Source organism: Thermobia domestica, chromosome 7 (assembly GCF_964235325.1).
Source record: "Thermobia domestica chromosome 7, izTheDome1.hap1.1, whole genome shotgun sequence".
Lineage (NCBI taxonomy): Eukaryota > Metazoa > Arthropoda > Insecta > Zygentoma > Lepismatidae > Thermobia > Thermobia domestica.
Genome location: NC_137460.1, coordinates 251,397,174 through 251,418,669, shown reverse-complemented (window position 1 = coordinate 251,418,669; position 21,496 = coordinate 251,397,174). Strand labels below are relative to the sequence as shown.

General features: G+C 34.2%; 1 protein-coding gene across 1 annotated transcript in view; it reads right to left on the bottom strand.

Moving 5' to 3' along the window:
• Window positions 1-3,307: 3,307 nt before the first annotated feature.
• Window positions 3,308-21,496, bottom strand: part of LOC145690808 (uncharacterized) — a 54,552-nt gene continuing 36,363 nt past the window's right edge. Inside the window, exon 2 of the mRNA XM_081766101.1 lies at window positions 3,308-8,228. Within this exon, the coding sequence (XP_081622227.1) occupies window positions 6,770-8,228 (1,459 nt within the window). The 3' untranslated portion in view covers window positions 3,308-6,769. The remainder of the gene's footprint in view (window positions 8,229-21,496) is intronic.

Here is a 21,496-nt window from a genome sequence, read left to right as displayed (position 1 = left end):
GGGTTACAATATTTCGGACAAAAGGCAAAATTATATGGTACAAATTATGGTTTCCGTGTGTCACATTCCTGTGCGTTGTTACATAGATACGGGCAGTAGTACAAACTATATCGGTAAAACATTACTTGAACAGATAAAATTAAAGTGTACTCCCAAAAGAAAGACAGTAAATCATGTAGTTACTTCTATGAGTCAAGAACGTATTACAGTTAAAGAAGCAGTGGAAATTCATTTCTTTATTAACAATAGGAAATTTACAGACTGGTTTCTTGTGATAGACTCTCCGGACATTTCGTTGTTAATTGGAGGACAATTTTTACAAAAGCACGAAGCATGTATTCAGTATAAACAACAAAACTTATTATTGGGTAAGGATGGTATTACTGTGAACTTTAAACTGAAAGAAAACAGTGTTTCAACAACGGAAAACTACTCGTTTCGGAATTCTCGTTCCAGGGTTGCCAATCCAACAGCCATGTCAACAGGCGCACTAGGCATTACTGGGGAGAGGACAAACAACCTTGGACTTTTGAATCAACAACCATCTACCAGTCGAACTAATCTTCAGGGTCCACAGGCGAGGAAAGTTCTGGTTTTAAGTATATTCTAATACTTACAGATAGTGCAAGTAGATATTCATTTCTAGAACCTTTACGTCAGTTAAATTCTAGAGTAATAATAAGTAAATTAGAGAAAATCTTGTGTCATTATGGGTGGATAAATAACTTAGTATCGGATCGAGCTTCTTATTTCGTAAGCGATGCCTTTGAAACGTACTTATTTAGCCAAGGAATAAAACATATTACCACTAGTCCTTATAATCCTTCACCTAATTTAGTGGAAAAAGTGAATGCAATAGTCAAACAAATTTTACGTTGTTACGTAAATAATAATCAAAGTAGTTGGTCAAAACTTCTCGACAAAATTCAATTCACTTTAAATTCTAGTATTATAAGCGAACTTGGTGTTTCTCCAGCAGAAGTTTATTTTGGGAGAAAACTTTTTAGTCCATTAGATTGTAAATGGTCTTTAAATGTAAATCTTTTTGAAAATGGTAGTAATAAAGAGCAAATGTTAGAAATAATATCAGATAACATCAGTAAGTCATGGAAAAGGAAAGAACAAAACTATAAAAGAAAAAGAATCCCTGCTGAGTTTGCTGTAGGACAGAAGGTACTTATTAAGAATATAACAAGAGCATCGTTGTTAAAGAAATACAATCCCAAGCTAGATAAAATATATAAAGGCCCATATTTAATATATAAAGGAATATATAAAGGAATATATAAAGGAATATATTTAACTTAAGATAAATAAACTGCACAACAAACATGACTGAGTGGAGCTTTTGCGCTTCTATCGGGAAGTCCGGGATTCAACTCAGCATTCGATCATTCTGACAAAGCTTTTCTTCATTCCACCTGTGAAGTAGAAATAGCGCGTGCACTGTGAGTTGGGCGACTTTCTTATTGTTTTTAAATCGTTATTATTACTAATTACCAGCAGTGACGGTTTTGCGAAGGTTAGCGGGGGCGGTCTTTCGGACTGAAGCCTGTTTCCCAAAATTACTTAATGTCTAAAACAAACGACATATCTATTAGTCATGCCTTTACTCATAAACTTTAAGCTCCCGTGAAATAAAAATTATGAATGTTTAGAAAAACTAAACATTAGTAAGAAAAAAAAATCCTCCCAAAATACTTTTCTAAATCCACCACTGATTTTCAGTATAAAATAATCTTCAAGGTTGTATCCGGAAGATTATTGCTAAATATATAAACGAAACGAAATATTAGTTATACCTGTACTCATAAACTTCAAGCTCCTCCGAAATAAAATTAGGACATTTTAGAAAACGAAACAATCAGAGAAATCCCTCCCAAAGTACTTTTTTAGTCGCTACTGATTACTTGTATAAATTAGTACTCAAGGGTGTATCCGCAAAATTATTGCTAAATCGTTGCGCAGCTAGAGTATAAAAGAAATGTGGAAGTATGGTTTGACGAATATGTTGAAAAACGTACGCTTTGACGGATATATAGAAAAAGGTAAGTTTAACTTTTGCGCTAGAAGCTAGAGTACTAAGCTCTTAGAAATGAAACACGGATGACAAAATGAAATGATCCCGAAAAGAAAAAAATGTCGATAACTCAAAAGTTAAAATAAAGTTAAATAGACTCTAAAATTGCCCACAAATACTACATTCTTCGTGTTAGCTTTAATTCGTATAAAACATGTGCTCCCTCCATCTTGTTGGTGAATTTTAGAGCAAAATATGGCATTTAGGTCATGGAATTCTTATCTAACTATAGAATATACTATAAGAAAGCTATTTAGATAGAAAAATCATGGAAATAAAAAAAGCCAAAATTTCCAAAATTCTCGTTTTTTTCCCAATAAAGCCGGTTTTTATCTGGAAAAGACCATCGATTCAAAAAAGCCGTCTTTTTGCATCTCTAATTCTTAACCATAAACTTAACAATTACGGTTTAAGAGGAGTTGTTAACTCGTGGATTAAATCTTATTTGCGAAATCGTATTCAAGCTGTTGAACTATCATTTATGTCCAATAGAGCTGAATCAGTAACTAAATCTAAATTTAAAACCATTTCTACCAGTTTTCCTCAGGGATCGATATTATAACCCATATTATTTCTACTATAAGTAAATGATTTGCCAAATGGAGAAACATTAGCAAATTCAACGCTGATAATGTACGCTAATGACACGAGTCTAACTATTACAGGTACAAGTCACTATATTATCTGTGATAAAACTGACAAGACAACCCTTAGTTGAGAAAACTAGTTTGCCCAAAACAAACTAAAATTATACACAGACAAATCTATAGCACTTTTTCCTAGAAACTGATATAATGTTAAATAATCAAAAGTACTGTATTCAAACTCAACTAAATTTCTGGGTCTTTAGCTAAACCACAATCTTTCCTAGGAAGCACACATACTTTCACTAGCACAAAAGCTCAATAAAATGCTCTATGCATTAAAATCAATCAAACATGTATTAAAACTAGATACGATTCGTAACTTGTGTTTCGTACTCTTTCAGTCTTTACTTTCATATGGTATAATCTACTGGGGAAACTTCCAAAAGAGGAATATGTGGTTCGTTATTCAAAAAGGATTCTTAAGAAGTATGGCTGGGCCAAACTAAACGATTCATGTAGACCAATATTAAATGAACTTGAAATATTGCTTTTATCCTCGCTATACGTATTTAGTATGTTACTGTTTGCTAAAACCAACAATGACGTATTTAACGCACCAGCAACCCACAAATACGATATCAGGCGTAAGGATAAAATCCCCAGCAAACAACACAGCACTAAATTATACGAAAGAAATCCAATGTATATGGGTACCATACTATATAATAAACTGCCTCTATATCTTCGAAAGACAGAACAAAGATGAGAATTTAAGCGATTATTGAAAACCTACCTATTACAGCACTTCTTTTATTCCGTGAATGAATTCCTCGGTATGTAAATGAATTTGATTATTGGTAGTATTTAAAAAGTCTATTTTTTGTGTTTCTTTTATATAGTAGGCGTAGCGTAGTATTTTAATTAATTCGTATATATATATGATAGAATTATGTATATTTATGTATTTTTGTTCCCTGACGAGTCTTATTCATACGCACGAGTTCGTGCAATACGTATGATCATATAGGCGAAATAAAATGAATAGAATATAGTGCGGTTCTGACTTAACCCAGTGGGGTACTATCATATTTTATTAAAGAACAAGCATTAGGGTGTCTATTAGGGTATATATGTATATTAGTTTTATGAAATTTCTCCGCCTTCTAAAAGAAACCCAAATGTCCATACTCATAACAATTTCCACATTTCTGACGTCATCAAAAAATATAATTCCTTATAGCTCGGTTATGTTTTGAGATGTTGACATGTGGATTTCAGCATTCAACGCAGGTGAAAGTATTATGTAAGGTGCCTGAGCGAAATTGAGAAAGGATGTAATATTTTTGTAGAAGCTACAGTAAGGTTCGCACTTAACACAGAAAGGTACCAGCATATTTTACTACAGAACGTCCATTAGACGGTCTATTACGGTACACATATTAGTTTTGTGACATTTCTCCTCCTTCTAACAGAAACCAAATGTCATATACATAATCTGTATATTTAAGACGTCATCAAAAATACAACTCCTTATAGCTCGGTTGTGTTTTCAGATATTCACATGTCGTTCTTAGCATTTGAAACACAGCTGATTGTGTTGTCTAAATTGCCTGAATGAAACTAAGAAAGTAGGTAACACTTTTGGAGAAACTATAGCGGAGTTCTTACTTAACCCTGAGGGGATAATCATATTGTACTACAGCCCAAAATCACCCCAAAAATCCACTAAATATGTGTCAATTGTTGAGGAACCATGGAATTTTAATGCTACTTTGAGAATTTGAGTTGCACATTTCTAAAAGGTTAAATATATTTTTTAATTAACTTGGCTGCACTGCACATTTAATAATACTGACGCAGAAAACATTGATGTTACCAAGGACGGTATTGCAAAGTATAAAATTTTGGTGTACTATAGAAATTATAACCCTTTCGTGTCAGAAGTTACAACATACTTTAATGAATTCTTGAAGATACAAATAAGGCAGAGCACCAGGAAAATGTTGACGAGGCAGGTTCAACAAACAATGCTGAACACAGTTGGGAGCGAGTTAAGTGTTTCTTCTAGGTGTACGTTTCCCTCTCGAAGTTGAAAAATCGCCCTGCGCAGGATCTAAGATAGACTACATATTGTCCACCTGTGGCCTCAACTCACTTTCATTTCTCTTCAGACCAGCTTTTCTGTACCAAAATGTAAAAGAGATCCTATTTTTGAGCACATCATTTATCTTTAAAAAGAGAATAAAACCAGGTTTTTAAAATGTATAATTCAATGATGGCGTAAATCCACTATTTTCAACCTGAAACAAAACCGATTTGAAAATCGAGAACACACCTCATCTGCTTTCGTAAAATACTAAGTGAGAATGTTCGGAGTAAGATGATGGTCAAGGTGTTATATAACTAAGTGTATTCTTTTGCGATGCAATTGACTCAGGGAAGCGGTATTACTATTGACATCTATTAAGAATTTTAAGTGAAAAAAATATGAGATCCTTGTGAATACGTATCTAAAATGGTTCTGATACACCAATAAAGTTCATACTGGAAAAAAAAAGAGATCTCATCAAATTTAGTAAACAAAAACTTTTTTCTATTTCTGACTTATAATAATAATAATAATAATAGATTTTGAGTGTAGTGCTCTTTTCATTATTGAGGTTACATAAGAAGTGAAGCTAGAGCTTAATATAGGCCCCAAATCTCATATTGATATTCTGGACACTAGAACTTTATATTTATTTACAGGTTTACGAAAATCTTATGGAGCGATGCAAGAAGTGATTTGCACTAAGAAATATTATTTGATATACAGAAAAAGTTTTACGCCTGTGCATCTTATTTTTGGATAGAGTAAAAAGCGTGCCTCACTCTAATATATATAATAAAAAATTGTGCAGGTAGAAAAACGGAAAAAAAATTAAAAAATAAAGGCATCGAGTTGAATTCGAACCAGGTTCTACATTTTGCACCAACCCAAGAAATAGACTACTTGACACGCATGACTATCGGAACAACTAAAGAGCGCTCTTTCAGTTGCATTGATGGAGAACCAACGCTTTAACTCCCTTTATTTTAATGCCTTTTGTTTTGTTTTTCTTTGAAATGTATATTTTCTTTTTAAAAAAGGAAAAAAAATGTTTGCTGCATTAATACTTTGTTTGAAACAGCAAAAATGTTTGAAACAGCAAATCCTGTTCAGAAGTCGTTTGTTTTTTCATTCCTACATAAATTTCCGGAAAATTCCAATTTTTTGGAATCTTCCCGAATAATACCTTCCCAGGAATTTACACATCTCTAGTGTTAACATGTGTTTTGTAACGTGTGAACCTTGACTAAATTCTTGGTACGTGTGAGACTTTTCTCTCGTATTGATTGGCATGTGTAGTGAAACATGAAAGTAGACTAAATCCTTATCCACACTCATCGTATGCGTGAAGTTTTTCCTCAGTGTGGACTAACACATCTGCAGACAAACTTGACAATACACTAAATCCCTTTCGACAATGTTTGCATGTGTCAGAATTTTCAGCACTGAAGATTAGCAATTCGGTGGAAAAGTTTGAGGGTACAAAAAACTGCTTATAACATTCTTAGAATTTGTGAGCAATTCCCCCTGTGTGGTATAGCATGTGTGTGTTAAAATTTGAACTTACACTACACCCTTTTCCAAACTCACAACTGGTGTTGAATTTCTCAGCCCCGTTAGCCAATATGTGCGTTTTTCGGACTAAACGTCTAGCAAATACTTTTCCACACTGGTAATGCGGGAGATTTCTCGCAAGTGTGGACTAACATGTGCGTACGTTCACTAATCCCTTTTCCACACCCTCTGCAGTTGGGGGGTTTTTCTTGTACATATCACCGTGCTTTTTGCAATGTCATGACCATTACTTACTTCCCTTCCACATTGTTGGAGCGTACGATATTTATATCTTGTATGGTTTAGCATACGTGTAGCCAAGGTTTAACATAACATAAACCCGCATCCACACTCACGGTAAGTGCTGTACTTTTTATAAAAATATGTATCCAGGTGTGTTTTTGAAGGACAGAACGACGACTAAACCCCCTTTTATACGGATATTTTTTCCTATATGCATTAAGATTTGTTTAACCAAATTTGAACGTCGTCTAAACCCCTTTCCTCACTCTTCACACGCGAGATTTTTTTCCTGTGTGAATTAATGTGTTTATCCAAATTTGAACGTTGACAAAATGCCTTACCACGCTCTCCACATGCGTGAGATTTTTCTCCTGTGTGGATTGACATGTGCCTAGCCAAATGATATCGTTGGCTAAATCTCCTTCCACACTCTTGGCATTTTTGAAGTTTTTTTCCTGTGTGGATTAGCATGTGTGCAGCCAAAGTTGTTTGTCGACTAAATGATTTCTCACAGTCTTCGCATGTGTGAGTTTTATCTCCTGTATGGATTACCTTATGTCTAGTCAAATGAGAACGTTGATTAAATCGCTTACCACACTCCTGGCATTTGTGAGGTTTTTCGCCTGTGTGGATTAACATATGTGCAGCCAAAGATGAACGTCGACTAAATCCCTTTCCACACTCTTCACATATGTGAGATTTTTCTCCTGTGTGAATTAACATATGTTTAACTAGATTTGAACGCTGAGTAAATGCCTTTCCACACTCTTCGCATGAGTGAGATTTTTCTCCTGTGTGGATTAACATGTGTGTAGCCAATGCTGAACGATGACGAAATGCCTTCCCACATTTTTCGCATGTGTGAGGTGTATCTCCCGTGTGGACTAACATGTGTCTAGCTAAAAGAGGACGTTGATTAAATTGCTTACTGCACTCTTGGCATGTGAGAGGTTTTTCCCCAGTGTGGATTAACATGTGTGCAGTCAAATTTGAACGTACACTAAATCCCTTTCCACACTTATCACATGTGTGAGATTTTTCTCCTGTGTGAATTAACATGTGTTTACCCAAAGTTGAACGTTGAGTAAATGCCTTTCCACACTCATTGCATGTGTGAGATTTTTCCCCTGTATGAATTAATATGTGTGTAGCCAAAGTTGAACGTCGACGAAATGCCTTACCACACTCTTCACATATCTGAGATTTTTCTCCTGTGTGGATTGACATGTGTTTAGCCAAATAAGATCGTCGACTGAATCCCTTTCCACACTCTTGGCATATCAGAAGTTTTTCTTCTGGATGGATTAACATGTGCCTAGCCAAACCTGAACGTTGATGAAGTCCCAGACCACACTCTTCATATGTGAAAAATTTTTCTTTTTTGTGGGTTCCCATGTGTGTAACATGACTTGAACATACATTAAATAACATTTCATACTCCCCTGTATGTACTAACTCTGCGCTTGAGAATGTTGATCTTTGACTAGAGCGTTTAACACTCTTTCTGTACGTGAGATGATTTTCACATTTACGTGTTACCATGTGTCTTGACAAAGGTGATCGATCAAATCCATTGGCAGACTGTTTTGGAGATTTCTCATCGGAATAAGAAAAGGTTTCTCTTAACGCAATTAAGCTATTCGCTTCTCTGTGAAGAGCAAAGTCGTTACTGCGCCTGTAACAAATTCAATAAACAAGGAATTTTAAAAGGTACTAAATAAGTAACAACAAAGGAACGAAATCATTCTTTGAATTTCATATTTCTGTTCAAGTAACATGAAAATTTGTAGGAATATGTAACTGACAACTCTCGAGGTGATTCAATATGTCTCTATTCAAAAAATAAGAGCACGTACTTTGCTTTTAATATGTCAATTTGTACAATTATTTGTATATACGAATTCAGATTTAACTCAGATAACTACAAACATACCTATTTTGTGCTATGTTGAATAAACATTTTATTATTATAAGTAAAAAAAGAAATCAGTTGTTACTAAAAATATTTGTCATCAATTTTTGTGTCAGAAAACTTAACAATCCCGAGAACTTGTCGCAATTGCAGCTACAAAAAACTGTTACTATGACGATAAAGAAACAAAGGAAAAGTATAACAACTTTTAAATTTTTCAAAAAAAAAAAAAAAAAAAAAAAAAAAACTTCATTTCAATCAGTAAAAATCTCTAGCTGTGACAAAGTAAATTTTAATAGGTACTACAATTTATTGCGCCTAGTATTATATAGCTACGTGGTTACATCTGATACATAATTAAGCCCAATTATGAAATGAACACATATGAAAAGGAGAGAGTTTTCAATTTCTTGTAATCTTTATCTAATTTTGAGAAATACGTATCATGACTCCTGACTTTCACGTTATGGGATTGTGGACAAGCGTTTGCACCTTCGTCACCCTTTGATTATTATTAATGCCTGTACGATTGTCCTCAAAACATTCAATTTAAATTTGTTTTAACCTGGTTTAATGCAATTAGGGTAAATCAAAATTCTCTACTGGGTTTGTAAATCTAGCTGTTACAAGATATTTTCTAAACAATCTTCCTCGAGTATTATTAGAAATGAGAAACAATTTAGTCATTTTAGTTGTCATACGTTAAACCAAAAAGGGGCGTGTGAAGATTAATGCTAAAACCTGAATACCGAAAAATGGAATATATATATGTTTTCCATCACATTATATGAGACAGGAAGCTGAACTGTTTGAAATATATATATATTTTTTAATATGTGGAGTGTCTACAATTAATTGCCATTTTAACATGATAAATTCATTGAAATGGGAATCAGAAGGGCGGAAAAAGGATTAAATTTGTACGTCACAAGTTATAATCTGACAAGTCTTTCTCGTTAGATAGGGGACAGTTGCTCAGAAAATTCTTACTTTTAAAAAGATGTTGCATGCATCGGTGTTTTGGAAAATACAACATTCAAGAGGGAAAATATGAACAATCTTCATATTATATCTCTATTCAATCTTGACATCCGGCTAATCTGGTGTTAGCTAAGGAAATGGGTGAACTGAGTGAAATTAAATTTTACACTGAAGCTAGCACCTGTATCTCATCCAGAAAACTTCTTTCCTTCTTTTTTACGTTACTGTCATTAGAATCAAGATCCTACGAGTAAGAAAAGAGATTTAGATTTTACGGGAAAATCAGAGTATATGACGAGTGGATTATGTTAGGGATGTAAAAGTTAACCTGTAAAATCTTTACTCAATACCAACAAAAAAGTGACCTACGCCCTACGAGAACAAACCGGGCAATTTCCGTAATTTTCTTAATATATAAAATTACCATGATATAAAGTTAATGTATAATATATTGCCTGATGCAGTGAAGTGATAACATTTAAGCTAGTATATTTTAAGAAAACTACGCTTCAAGCGGATGTTGTGAAATAAGCTGTAAACCTATGTAACTTCAAATCCACTTATAGACCTATTTAAATGTTTCAACACGTGCAACGTGAGAAACAGTAAAAAAAACTTTTAGTGTACGACGTGAAAACTATTTACTGGGAAACAAGGTATTTTCATCATTTCTCTTTCAAATAACACTTTTATCCTTTCCAAACGTGCTTCTTTACTGATATGGAGCATTATACAATCACTACCTCTTCCTCAATAATTCATATTTGTATTACCTGTTTCATTTAAGCGCTACTAGAATACAATACTGACGGGCTAAAACTTATGGACACTCTTCACTAAGTGTGTCCACGTAGCGTATACATAATATGACTTTTTCAAACACAAATTTGACGGAATAAATATTACGTAAGACTATATGCCTAAGAACACTGGACATTCATAAATCCTTACAACGTAAAAACTACAAAAAGAAAATTCACAATTAAAAGAAAAACTTAAGAAAGAAATTTTCCCGACTTCCAAAACACATTCCGAAGAAAGTATACATTGTATTTACATTGTCAAACAGCAATTTTATATGCAGAAATGCTTCTTGAAACCGGTCCACATCTCATGAAAGTAAGAATTAAAATGACGATCCTGCACAAATTTTGAGCCAGAGACAATAAGCGAAAGTTTGCTCAGGGTTTTATTTACTGAACGATCTGCGAAATTTCAAAATTGAAGTTAAGCATTGGTTTTCAGCACATTCTGTTGTAGAGGTCAGGTGTGTGCTTCGCTGGTTACAAGCCGGTACAACATACTGTGCACACGTTCGCGAAATTAAGAATGACGGCCGAATGCGTTAATTATTTGGAACAAACGTGACGTCCATTTGAAATTTTCATAATTTTCACTATGCAATTTTAGCAGCAAATTAAAAAGCTCAAGAAAATAAAGTATATACTTCATCTTAAACTTCAGTATACATTCGGGAATATACGAAACCCATTCACCCAGTATTAATCAAATCCGAAGTCCCAAACCTCACAAATTTAAATCCTCAACTGGACATCATCCTGCAATAAACCATGTTAACTTCGATTATCATCACCTATTCTTAGAGTATCTTACTCTAAAATACTATCTTATCGTTTTTGACATAACAACGTTTCAGAAGAATTTTACAGCTCTCATGCGTATTACTAACGCAAGCGACGTGACCCGCCTATCGTAGAAATATCAGTTTCATTCTTTAAAATATATATGATGTCTTACTATTGTAAATGTCAACTATACGTATAACGATGTAAATTTTCGTTTCCTTCACCTCTCGATAAGTAAGTTATTAAAAATTTAGCAGTCTCTTTCCTGCGTGTTAGTAACATTCTTTAATCCTATCAGCCTTCACCTACACAATTGCACAGGGAGATAGAATCACTAATATATACAATATTGGACGAACATGCACAATTGTTCAGGTTAATTTTTCCTAAAGCTTTTATTTTTAAAAGAAACCTAGATCATATTTATGAGAATTAGTAGATTATAATACATTAGAAAAATACGTTTATTTTTTTGTTCCCTTTTGAATATTTTAAAAGAAATAGTCCGAGTGGAAAGGGATATAAATCGATAGTCTGGACTTGTGATAATTAAGTTTAATTGAAGGTGATATAGACGAGAAAATCATCCTTTTCTCAACTTGTTCTTTCTTGAGAATTTCTTACATTTGAAATGACATTTTTAAATCTAGTCAAATGGTATTTTCTCCCTCCTGATCGATTGCAAGTAAAACTGTAGCTGCGTAATAGGTCTATTCTAACAACAAAATGTATTCTATTGATTACAGCAACAACTAATAATTACATAATTCTTATACATCCAAACAAATTTTTGCTACAACGTGATATTACTAGTATAGACCTTTAGAATTTTAAAAACTAGTAAACTTCGGAGACACACATATCAATTAAAGTTAAAGCAACGGGACGAAACTTTATTGACATAATTATTCATGAACTAAGAAATATATCACTATATACCAAAAAGTTGACACAAACGGGAATAAAGCTCATGAACTTAAGCTTTTGTTTTAAGTCCTGGGCTTTACCAGAGAGCTAATATCTTCAGCTTTCCTTTATAAGCTAGTTAGTACAGGGAAGGAAACGGGGAAAGTATTGCATACAAATGGAAATAAGAAAGTGATAAAAAATCTCACAGAAACATTTTGCTTACACTAAGACAACTATCATCATCAAATTCAAAATGTTACAAAATTTCTAAAATATTTGCGTTTATGAACAAGTGTTACGGTATTAGCGGAATGTGTGAAATTACCAGCGTAAATGTTGGAATGGTAAAAATTGTCGTGGTTAAAACATACACCATTAGCTGAAAGACAAACAAAATAACAGCACTCCTTTGTACGAGTATAATATTTCAAATCAGGATAAAGGTATAAATTGATGGCAGTGGAGAACAAAGACTAAACACTGCTTATTTTCTTTTTCCATTCACATAACTTCTGCCAAATATCTGTTACATAGCTACTACTCTTATATGCATGACTAACAATATGAACCTGATGGGGTGTGTTAAACGTGTTATACAATAACCATGTTAAAAAAAAGTTTATATCGTTTCACAGTGTGAAACTAAGACTTCCAAAATATACGAATTCAGTGCTCAAACCTGAAGTAGTACATCTGTAACAACGGGTTTCAATAGAGTAACAAAATCGAAGAGAGAATCTGTTCCTTGTAAACTGAACCCATTTCAAAAAGCTATTACATGTTATCCATTTCTCTTTTAGTCAAGAGATAAATGTTGAGAAAGTAGATAATTTGCAGCACTTCGAATCTGAACAGAATGTTAAGGTAGGAGATAGCACGTATTGTTGGAACGATGATCGCAAAGGAGCTTATAGATATCTTACAATGTTTTTATTTATGAAAATCAGATAACAGATGGACTAATCATTACCAAAACATCTCCTCGATACTACGGTTTCGCGCATCTTGGACAAACCAGTTTCTTCATTCAGTAACCCCCACAGGACCTGCTCGGTTCCTCACCACGGGGAACACAGCCTTGCCCTGTATTACACAAAGAATCGGTAAATACAATAACTCTCTCCGATTGTCACTCAATGAATCTGCTCAGTGCACTCAACCTAATCGTCTACCACCAGTTTTATGTGGTAGCATCTGTTAGACGAACTAAAGTGCAATATTGAGAACAGGTGAAATTAACATCTAGTCCCGCATATTGGTCACTTGCATTTGAATGTTATGCACTTGCATCACGTTATCATGATTTTCTGAAAATGAAAAATGCACAAATGGTTTGCAGTAACACATAGACAACTTTCGTGAACATTCCACATTCTTCAGTTTTCGTTTTATTTCTTTTCTTCTACCAATGTTTCCTTTGGTACCAAGAGGTGGCAGCATAAACGAAGAATGGCACAGAGAAGGCGAAATAAATGAATTTGGGATGTCATCACTATAGAGCAGCAAGCACAAAATATGCGTTTGAGCGAAAAATGAAATTAGGCGTAAATTTGGATCGCTTACATTGGTGGTCGAGAGGAATGTGCGTGCACTATTAAAAAATTGTAGAGGTTCAAGATCCCTATAACGTGATTTCTCTTTAACTGAAGGCACCATTTCAAAGCCAATTCACCACTTCACTGGGAATTTTGTAAGTGCTTTTACTGGGCGATCACTTCATCAGATGAAAGTGTCCTATTCCAATGAAGAAAAATAACGAAATTACGGGACATTTAAATACATACAAAATGAACTTGTGGAGCATTTATATGTAAAGTCTTTCTTCATTTGCAGTCCATTCTTTTAGGCACTGTTACTAGGATAAGACATGCAGGGCTGAAACCTAAACTCCTACATACTGAGTTATTCAGCAACTCTACAATTTGGGGCATGTACCTCTTCCAAGAAGTATGGTTTTAATTAATTAAAAAACAGTTTAAGAAACCTTTCCATTTCTCTATGAATTCTTCCACACCAGAGCTCTTCGGATGTTAAGGAGTTTTGAATTGTAATACCGTATTCTTCGATTTTAGACATAAATTTAGCTGATATAGAATATCCACCATTGTCTACCAATAAATATTTCGAAATTTTCATGGTTGCAAAGTAGTAATATTCTAAGCATCTTAAAACACAAATAGTGGTGACATTTCTAATCGGAAACATCGTGTAATATCTACCAAATACATCTAAAATTGACAATGCAAATTTATTTCCACTATGAAAAGATGGGTAAGGGCTAATAAATCAATTAAACCTTGTCAATTACATTCTTCACGGCAACAGTTTGCAGAAATCTGGCTGGTGGTGAAGTTTCAAACTTCGTAGGTTTACAAATAGTACTATCACGTAAATAGTTTCTAATATCTGTGCGCATAGATGTCAATTACAGGAGTCGCTTTTGAAACCTAAAATCTTTTCAAAACCAAAATGCACTTGTTCAAGATAATTTAGAATTACATCACTCACAAGTGATGGAGGGATACAAGTTTTTCAATGGTCAGGAAAATGGTAACTAAGATTTAACAAAATACCATTTTCAATTTTGTAAAATTCAGCAATGCTGCGATTTTTAACCTTAAAATAGGGATCATTGGGGTAATCCAAATATTTCATGGTTTTTTCGTAGTGTGGATATTTTTTTCTTAACTTGGTGTCTTTCAGTTTCTGGAGACAAAATGATACCTGGCAATGCGTCCCTAGCTTGATTATCATGGCCCTTGATATACAGAATTTGTATGTCAAATTTCTGAATTTGTATACTCCAACTAGCAAATCTAGAAATCCACTGTCTCGTTTTATGCAAATATACCAAAAAGCTATGATCTGTATAAATTTTTACATGTTTTCCATACAATTGAGTCCAACATTTAAGAGCAACTACAATTAAAAGGCATTCACGTACAACAACGGTGTAATTTGAGCACCAAGCGCTAAAAATATGCGTTTTAGTGAAAAATGAAACTAGGCGTAAATTTGGAGTATTTAGGATTTATGTTATTATTTTCGTTTTTTAGCGATGTTGAAGCCGGAGACATAATTTTAACTACTTCCGACTTGAACAGAGCCTTAACGAGAAGGATAGATCGCTTGCTAAGCAAGCTGATTCGATTGTAGAAAAAGAGATTTCAATATATCTTACCATTTTCGCTTTACGGAAACCAGTACTGAAATCAGAGATAATAGTAATTTTGAAGCACTTGCGGTTCTCATATAGTGCTGTGAACAGTAGAGATATGTTAAAACGTTTAAGATGCTAGAACGTTTGCACAATATGCTTCTCACCATATATGACCATTTGTTTTGTGGCGATAAACATTGAAAATAGTAATGGTTCACTCTAACAACCAGTAATGGTTCGTGGTTCATCTTTGAATTGAATTTGAATGCAGAATCGACTACAAGAAATTGCATCCTGATAGATTTTATCTTCTTCTTCTAAGAAAATAAGTGTAGAAATTGGATTTAATAGTATATTTAAAACCACTTTCGTTTCTGGTAGAGTTCTGTGGGTAATCTGATATGAACAACCTAAACATCGAATTGGTTACAGAAATCCGCCTTTAGCTATCTCTTGTCTTTTCCGTTCAGTAGGGATAATTGTTGATACTGGAAATTGCAAATTAGAAAAGCTTACGGTTTCAACTGAGAGCGACAAAGTAGAGGACCTATTCTGGAGAAGCTGAATCAATTGTACGAAACCGTATCTCGATATATCTTACTGTCCTTACTCTACAGAAATCAGTATTGAAATTAAATATTTAGAAAATTTCAACAACTTCAGATTATGATAAAGTGCTATGGCTTGTGATATATTCACTCCAGACACTCAATCGGTTGTACAAACTGTTTGTTAATGTCTGTTACGGTCTCCGTCCTATGATAACAAATGTTATCACCAGAAATGGTTAATCTCAATCGCCCTGCTTTGAATACGGGTTAGCGGAAAATGTGCAACCTTATTTTAGAATGCTCAGTTGATTGTAAAAACTCACCTCCATAACTCTTACCACGATTGCCATATAGAAATAGGTATTGAAATCTAAATTTATACTAAATTTAAGGCATTTCCAGCTTTGGTAGATCGTTACCAAGAGTCATCTTATGTTTAACTCTCAATTGTATGTTGAAAGAAGTCTTCTTTCTGTTTTCGTTCCCTGGTGATAAAAGTTCTAACCGAAGTGGCTAGTACTAACCAGGTCTGGTTTGACCAAGATTCTGATACAGAAGTTGGAGCCTATGCTTGAGATGTTTCATCCAATGCAAAAAGGCACTTCATGATACCTTTTACAGTGTCCATTCTTCAGAAATTAATTTCGAATCCAGAAGTACTAGTAATATGCAGCATGGTAACGGTATGTTGTTTTGAGACGCTCAATTCTTGGCAGCAAACCGCTTCTCCTTCTCCGTCTCCGTTCTCGTTCTACGGTAATAAACGTCGAAACTGGTATAGAAACTGGCAATGGTAAAGAATTTGAAAAACTGCCCATTTTCGCATTGCGCTTTAGACAGTGATTATGTCTTGTGTATAGACAGAGGATCATTTTCAAATAATCACTTCTCATTATCCGATAACGTTTCGTTCTCTTGTTTTGTTAGTTAAGTCTGAAAATAATTGCTAATCTGAAGATTTTTCGTTTGAGTATATGGTTAAAGGACGAAATTGAATCTACTCGAGGAACGCTGAAATATTTATAACAAGCAGCACCATTGAAGCGTTTACTGTTTATTCAATATGGAAATCACTTTCGAAACTGGATGGATGAGTAAATTTGAACTATCTTAGGTGTTGACAAAGTACATTGGATAGTCGTGAAAGTTGTGTTAACACGCTGAGAAGTATTGGAAATAAATACTTCTCGCTATATTACAATATTCATTCTATAGCAATAAACGTTGAAGTTGGAAATGGTTAATTTAAATCAATTCAGGTTTGAATATAGAGTTAAGTAAGAAGTTGGAACCTATTCTTTGAGGGCTGAATCAGTTGTAACAAAACGTTTCTCAATATTTCTTTAACAATTTTTTTCTGATACCTGTTCACAGACGGACGGAGCAGCAAATCCGTTCTAGAGGACTGCCCTCACTTACACACAGCATAGGTCTAGTCTAAAAACCTGCGTTTGTACTTATGTACGTTATGGACAATAGCACACCACTGAGATTTACATATATAGTTCAAAAAATTAGTCCTCATATTACGCCAGATTCGAAACGAGATTTGGTATGCCTGTTCTAAAATGTAGTGTAAAAATGTGTGTGTGTACAAAAAAAACGCATACAATTTTAACAGAGATAATTTCTCTTATATCAGGATAAAAATCCTAGGTCATTTTTAAACAGGTACTCACACATAACGAGTGGCCAAATACGTGATTTGATAGAGCGAGTATTTTCAGAAAACTAACGCTTCAGCACCAACACTGAGTAAAATGTTTAGCTGCATAGTACACACTGGCAGTAACTTCCTGAGTAAAGGAAAAATAAAGCATTGATGTAAAAAAAAAACAAAAAAAAAACATGTGCTATGGCATCGTTCTATATTTTGTGCGAACACATCCTTACATAATCACTGCTAATTCACGGAAATTAAATTTGAAATAAATAAATAGTTATTAATAAATATGAACACACAGAAATCCATTTTGGAGAAAAAAGGTACAAAAGTGTAACCATATATAACGAAATGTGATTTAACCTACCATACGAGAAATGCAGGAAAAGAAATAATAATATACATATAGAGACATGTTTAGAAACAAAAATGTTTCACCTGATGTGACTTGAACCAGCGACCATTTATTCCAGACGTTAACACTTTAGCCGTCTGACCACCGAGTGAACGTTGCAAGTGTTGGTTTGTCCATTTTATTTGCTGTTCAAAAAGGCAAAATTCAATCAAGATGTCATATATTAGAACGTAAAAATATCCGTAGTATACACGGCATAACCCCTCAAAGACCACATTCCGAGCACAGAAATATTACACGCAGTGAAAAGAAAGAAAGCGAAGTGAGAAGATATTTGACAAAACCTAGCATCCACCAACCACTGGTTAATAAAATTTAAGATAATCCACAAGAAATGCAAATATATATTAAAGGAAGAATGTAGTTTTAGAGTAAAAAAATAACTTCTACCAGCCGATATTTAAACGCGGGTTTTTTCATAGAATAACACGACACCGTACCATCGTATTTAACTGAAAGCTTGCAATTAGCATTTTCGAAGCTAAACTTTCACTGCTAGTATATTACCTAACAAAGCACGGAGATGTCATTCAAACATGAATTACTCGTAAGACCATCTCCTTCAAGAGCTTGGACTGGCCTCTTAGATTTTTGAAATCACTTTTTTAATCCTCCTTAAAGAATTAGTGCTCATATCGCAAATTTAGGAAACAAAACTTTAAATCCTAGATTTCTTCCTGTTCATTCCAACCATAGGTTAGAGAGCAACATGCAAATTTTGAAACTTTTCACTCTTGGGAGATCAGATTTATACCTTGATAAGGTCTCTTCTACGTAACTGTCTGTACACTTAATCCTTGGTCTTCCTCTTTATGCTATTCCTACTACCTCTCCTTATCCAATCGGAGTGCCGAATAAAATATTCATGAACGATGATTCTTCGTTTTCATATTGTTTTCATGATCTATCGTCCTTCATTAGCTTAATTTAGTCCTTATTCATTCCTTCTCCTTTCGGTCCAGCATTGTGGGCCAATACCACATTCTAAATGCTTCCAACTCGGATATTTTAGCTTTCCTCAATACAAATCCTAGATTAGATCCACATATATGTAGCTGCAACAGTAATTTGTGAAGATTGTGGATTAAGTTTTACCTGATCTTGATCTACAGATCAAATGCTTTTCTCTGAAGCCAAATGTCAACCCATAGACGTCTAAAGACCGTAAATAACATTCAAACTTAAGATGGAACAGGAGAAACTTTATGGCAGTGTGGAGTTCCACGGCTAATTTAAACACAGACCTTAGATTGTGCACCTACGGGGACAGCGTGTGAGACTCATTCGAAATGTTCTGCATTCGATTCAAAATCTGGTATTAGTTTGTTTTTGAGGGAATTAAGCACTGTAAATTATGTAAATTATGTTCGCTATTGCTAATAAAATATATTTATTCCATAAGGGTAGAGAAAACCCAAGACAGAAACATGGGGCAGGAAGGAAACGCAGATTGTTTATGCTTTTGACTTTAAATTTCGTTGTTCTGTCCATGCTTTCTCTGTCTCTGCATGATGAATATCATTATATTCTTTTCCCTGCATTTATTTTCATCTCTTAGAACTCAACGTGAATGCAATTTATCCTTTCTATCTGGTGGTTCTCCAACCGATACCAAAATATTCATTCTTTTTTTGCTCCAATTGGGAAATAACCTGGCATTTCATGTCTTGGGGAATGTATCGTCATGTTCGGTGTCCAGCTATCAGACATACACTGAAACAATTCAACTGGAGGACGGTAGTACTATTTCTTAGAAGGCCAACCTCCATAAACTTTAGTGGTTGGCTGACTACAACAAGTGATAAGAATTGGGTTAAAGAGAAGTAATTAGCGAATATTTCTGAAATATGTAGAAAAATTCCGATTAGTAAATGTAGCTAAACACAATCATCGAAAGAAAACGCATAACATGATAAAAGTTAAGCGAAAAGCACAAATTGGAATAATACACTCGGACAATTCAAATTACGAAAGGGAAAAGAGAATTAAACAAAGAAAGCATGGAAATTGTTAAAAATCATGGTTCCTTAATTATTATAAAAAAGATTAAATATCGAACATGATTAACCATCTTACTGCATGGTACATCAAACGCCGGAAGAAATTAGCGTTGGACCAACCTAACGGTCTACGGTTTACGCTCCCTACAAGAAACAGCTTTTGGGTGCAATATAGTGAAGTGTCACATGATCGTTTTCCTGAAGTTTGGATCGGCAGAGATAAATAATCTATGTAAGTGTTAAATCTATTTTTGTTTTGGACGAAAAACTCAAAGATATTTCATTTTTTTCTATTTTTTGTGATTGTAATATATTCAATATTTAATTTGGATTTCAGCCCAAATTTCTACATGTTTAGATATTTGGTTTTCTATCGATATTCTGCACATTTGAAGTTAGTAGCACTGTTATTCCGAATGTGTAGGCTTTAATCAGAAATATTCGATTGAACAAGTATTTTCAAACGTAAAACTTTTAAAATGGCCTTTTGTCAATTTTGATGAATCAGTACGGTACCTCTTTCCACACTTTTCCAAACCTGTTAGATTATTATGGAATAGCTAATAATTCGCTGTGTTCACTGCGTTTTGTTTTAGAAGAAGAAGGTAAGAAGAATACTTTAGAAGTTGTGTCGTTAAAGAGCTGTAAAGAGCAGTTACCAACCTTAGCTCGCTTTCGAGTTTTGTGTATTTATAAGATTCCTGATAGGAATGGTTTCATGGTTAAATTCAAGGCCAAAACGTAATAGTGTCTGAAGAAAGGTAAAATCATTAGGTCGGTTCATCAAGTTTGTGGTTTCAAGTTAGTTAAAGTTGGATTCTGCGCTTAAATACATTTCTATTGATGCTAATACAGTTATCATTTCTCCAGACATTTCTGACGGGGTATATACTATTCACTTCATTTCGTTTGCTTGTTTTGAAATATTTCCGCTGGTGTCAGTTCGTTCGTTAAAGATTACACTAGGAAAGTAGTATACGAATAATATGATACCATGTCTTGATAGTTATTATTGCCACCTCGTGTATAGTTTTGATATTTCGTGACTTTTTACATCACACTAAGTTAAAATATACACGAATTCCTTAACAAATTCTTCATTGCAATAACCACGAAATAAAAATCTAATTTAAATTATTTGACGATTCCCACATTATTTGGCAAAAAAAAAATGGAAAAGCTGTTGCATCCGTTAGTACGCTCGAATTCCGAAACTGCGTTGTTCATCACAGAGAAATTCTCTTTGGGTAATTTCACACCAGGTGCTGACAATAAGGTAACATTGGTTAGGAAAAGGAATGTCGCTGTAAGCAACGACCTGCCTAAGAGATTGGATTTCGCGCGGAGAAGTAGATGGAGGTGCCGAAGACGCCAGGAGAACGTATGCGTTTCGCTGTGATCACCCATATAAACTGTGTCCACCTTGCGATAGTGCAAAAATCTTTCTTCAATAGAATATAATCGTCTGATTTAAATTGGCATCTCATGAAATCATAGGGAATAAAGAAGAGGAAAATTTCAGATTCTGTGTTTTCAATATTGTCCTTCACAAATTGAATCAGAATAAGACTAACTGGTTTTCGAAACAAGAAAATCTTTATCACGAGTTGGTGTGTGTTTCGATCCAAGGCTGATTTTGGATTCAAAAGACGAACTACCCACAAATGCAATAAACAAAATCTGTCAGCTCTAGTACAGATAGAGGGAAACTTAGCGAATAACTAAAATTATTTGTAGAAGTTTGTTCCAAGACATCGCACGGAGAT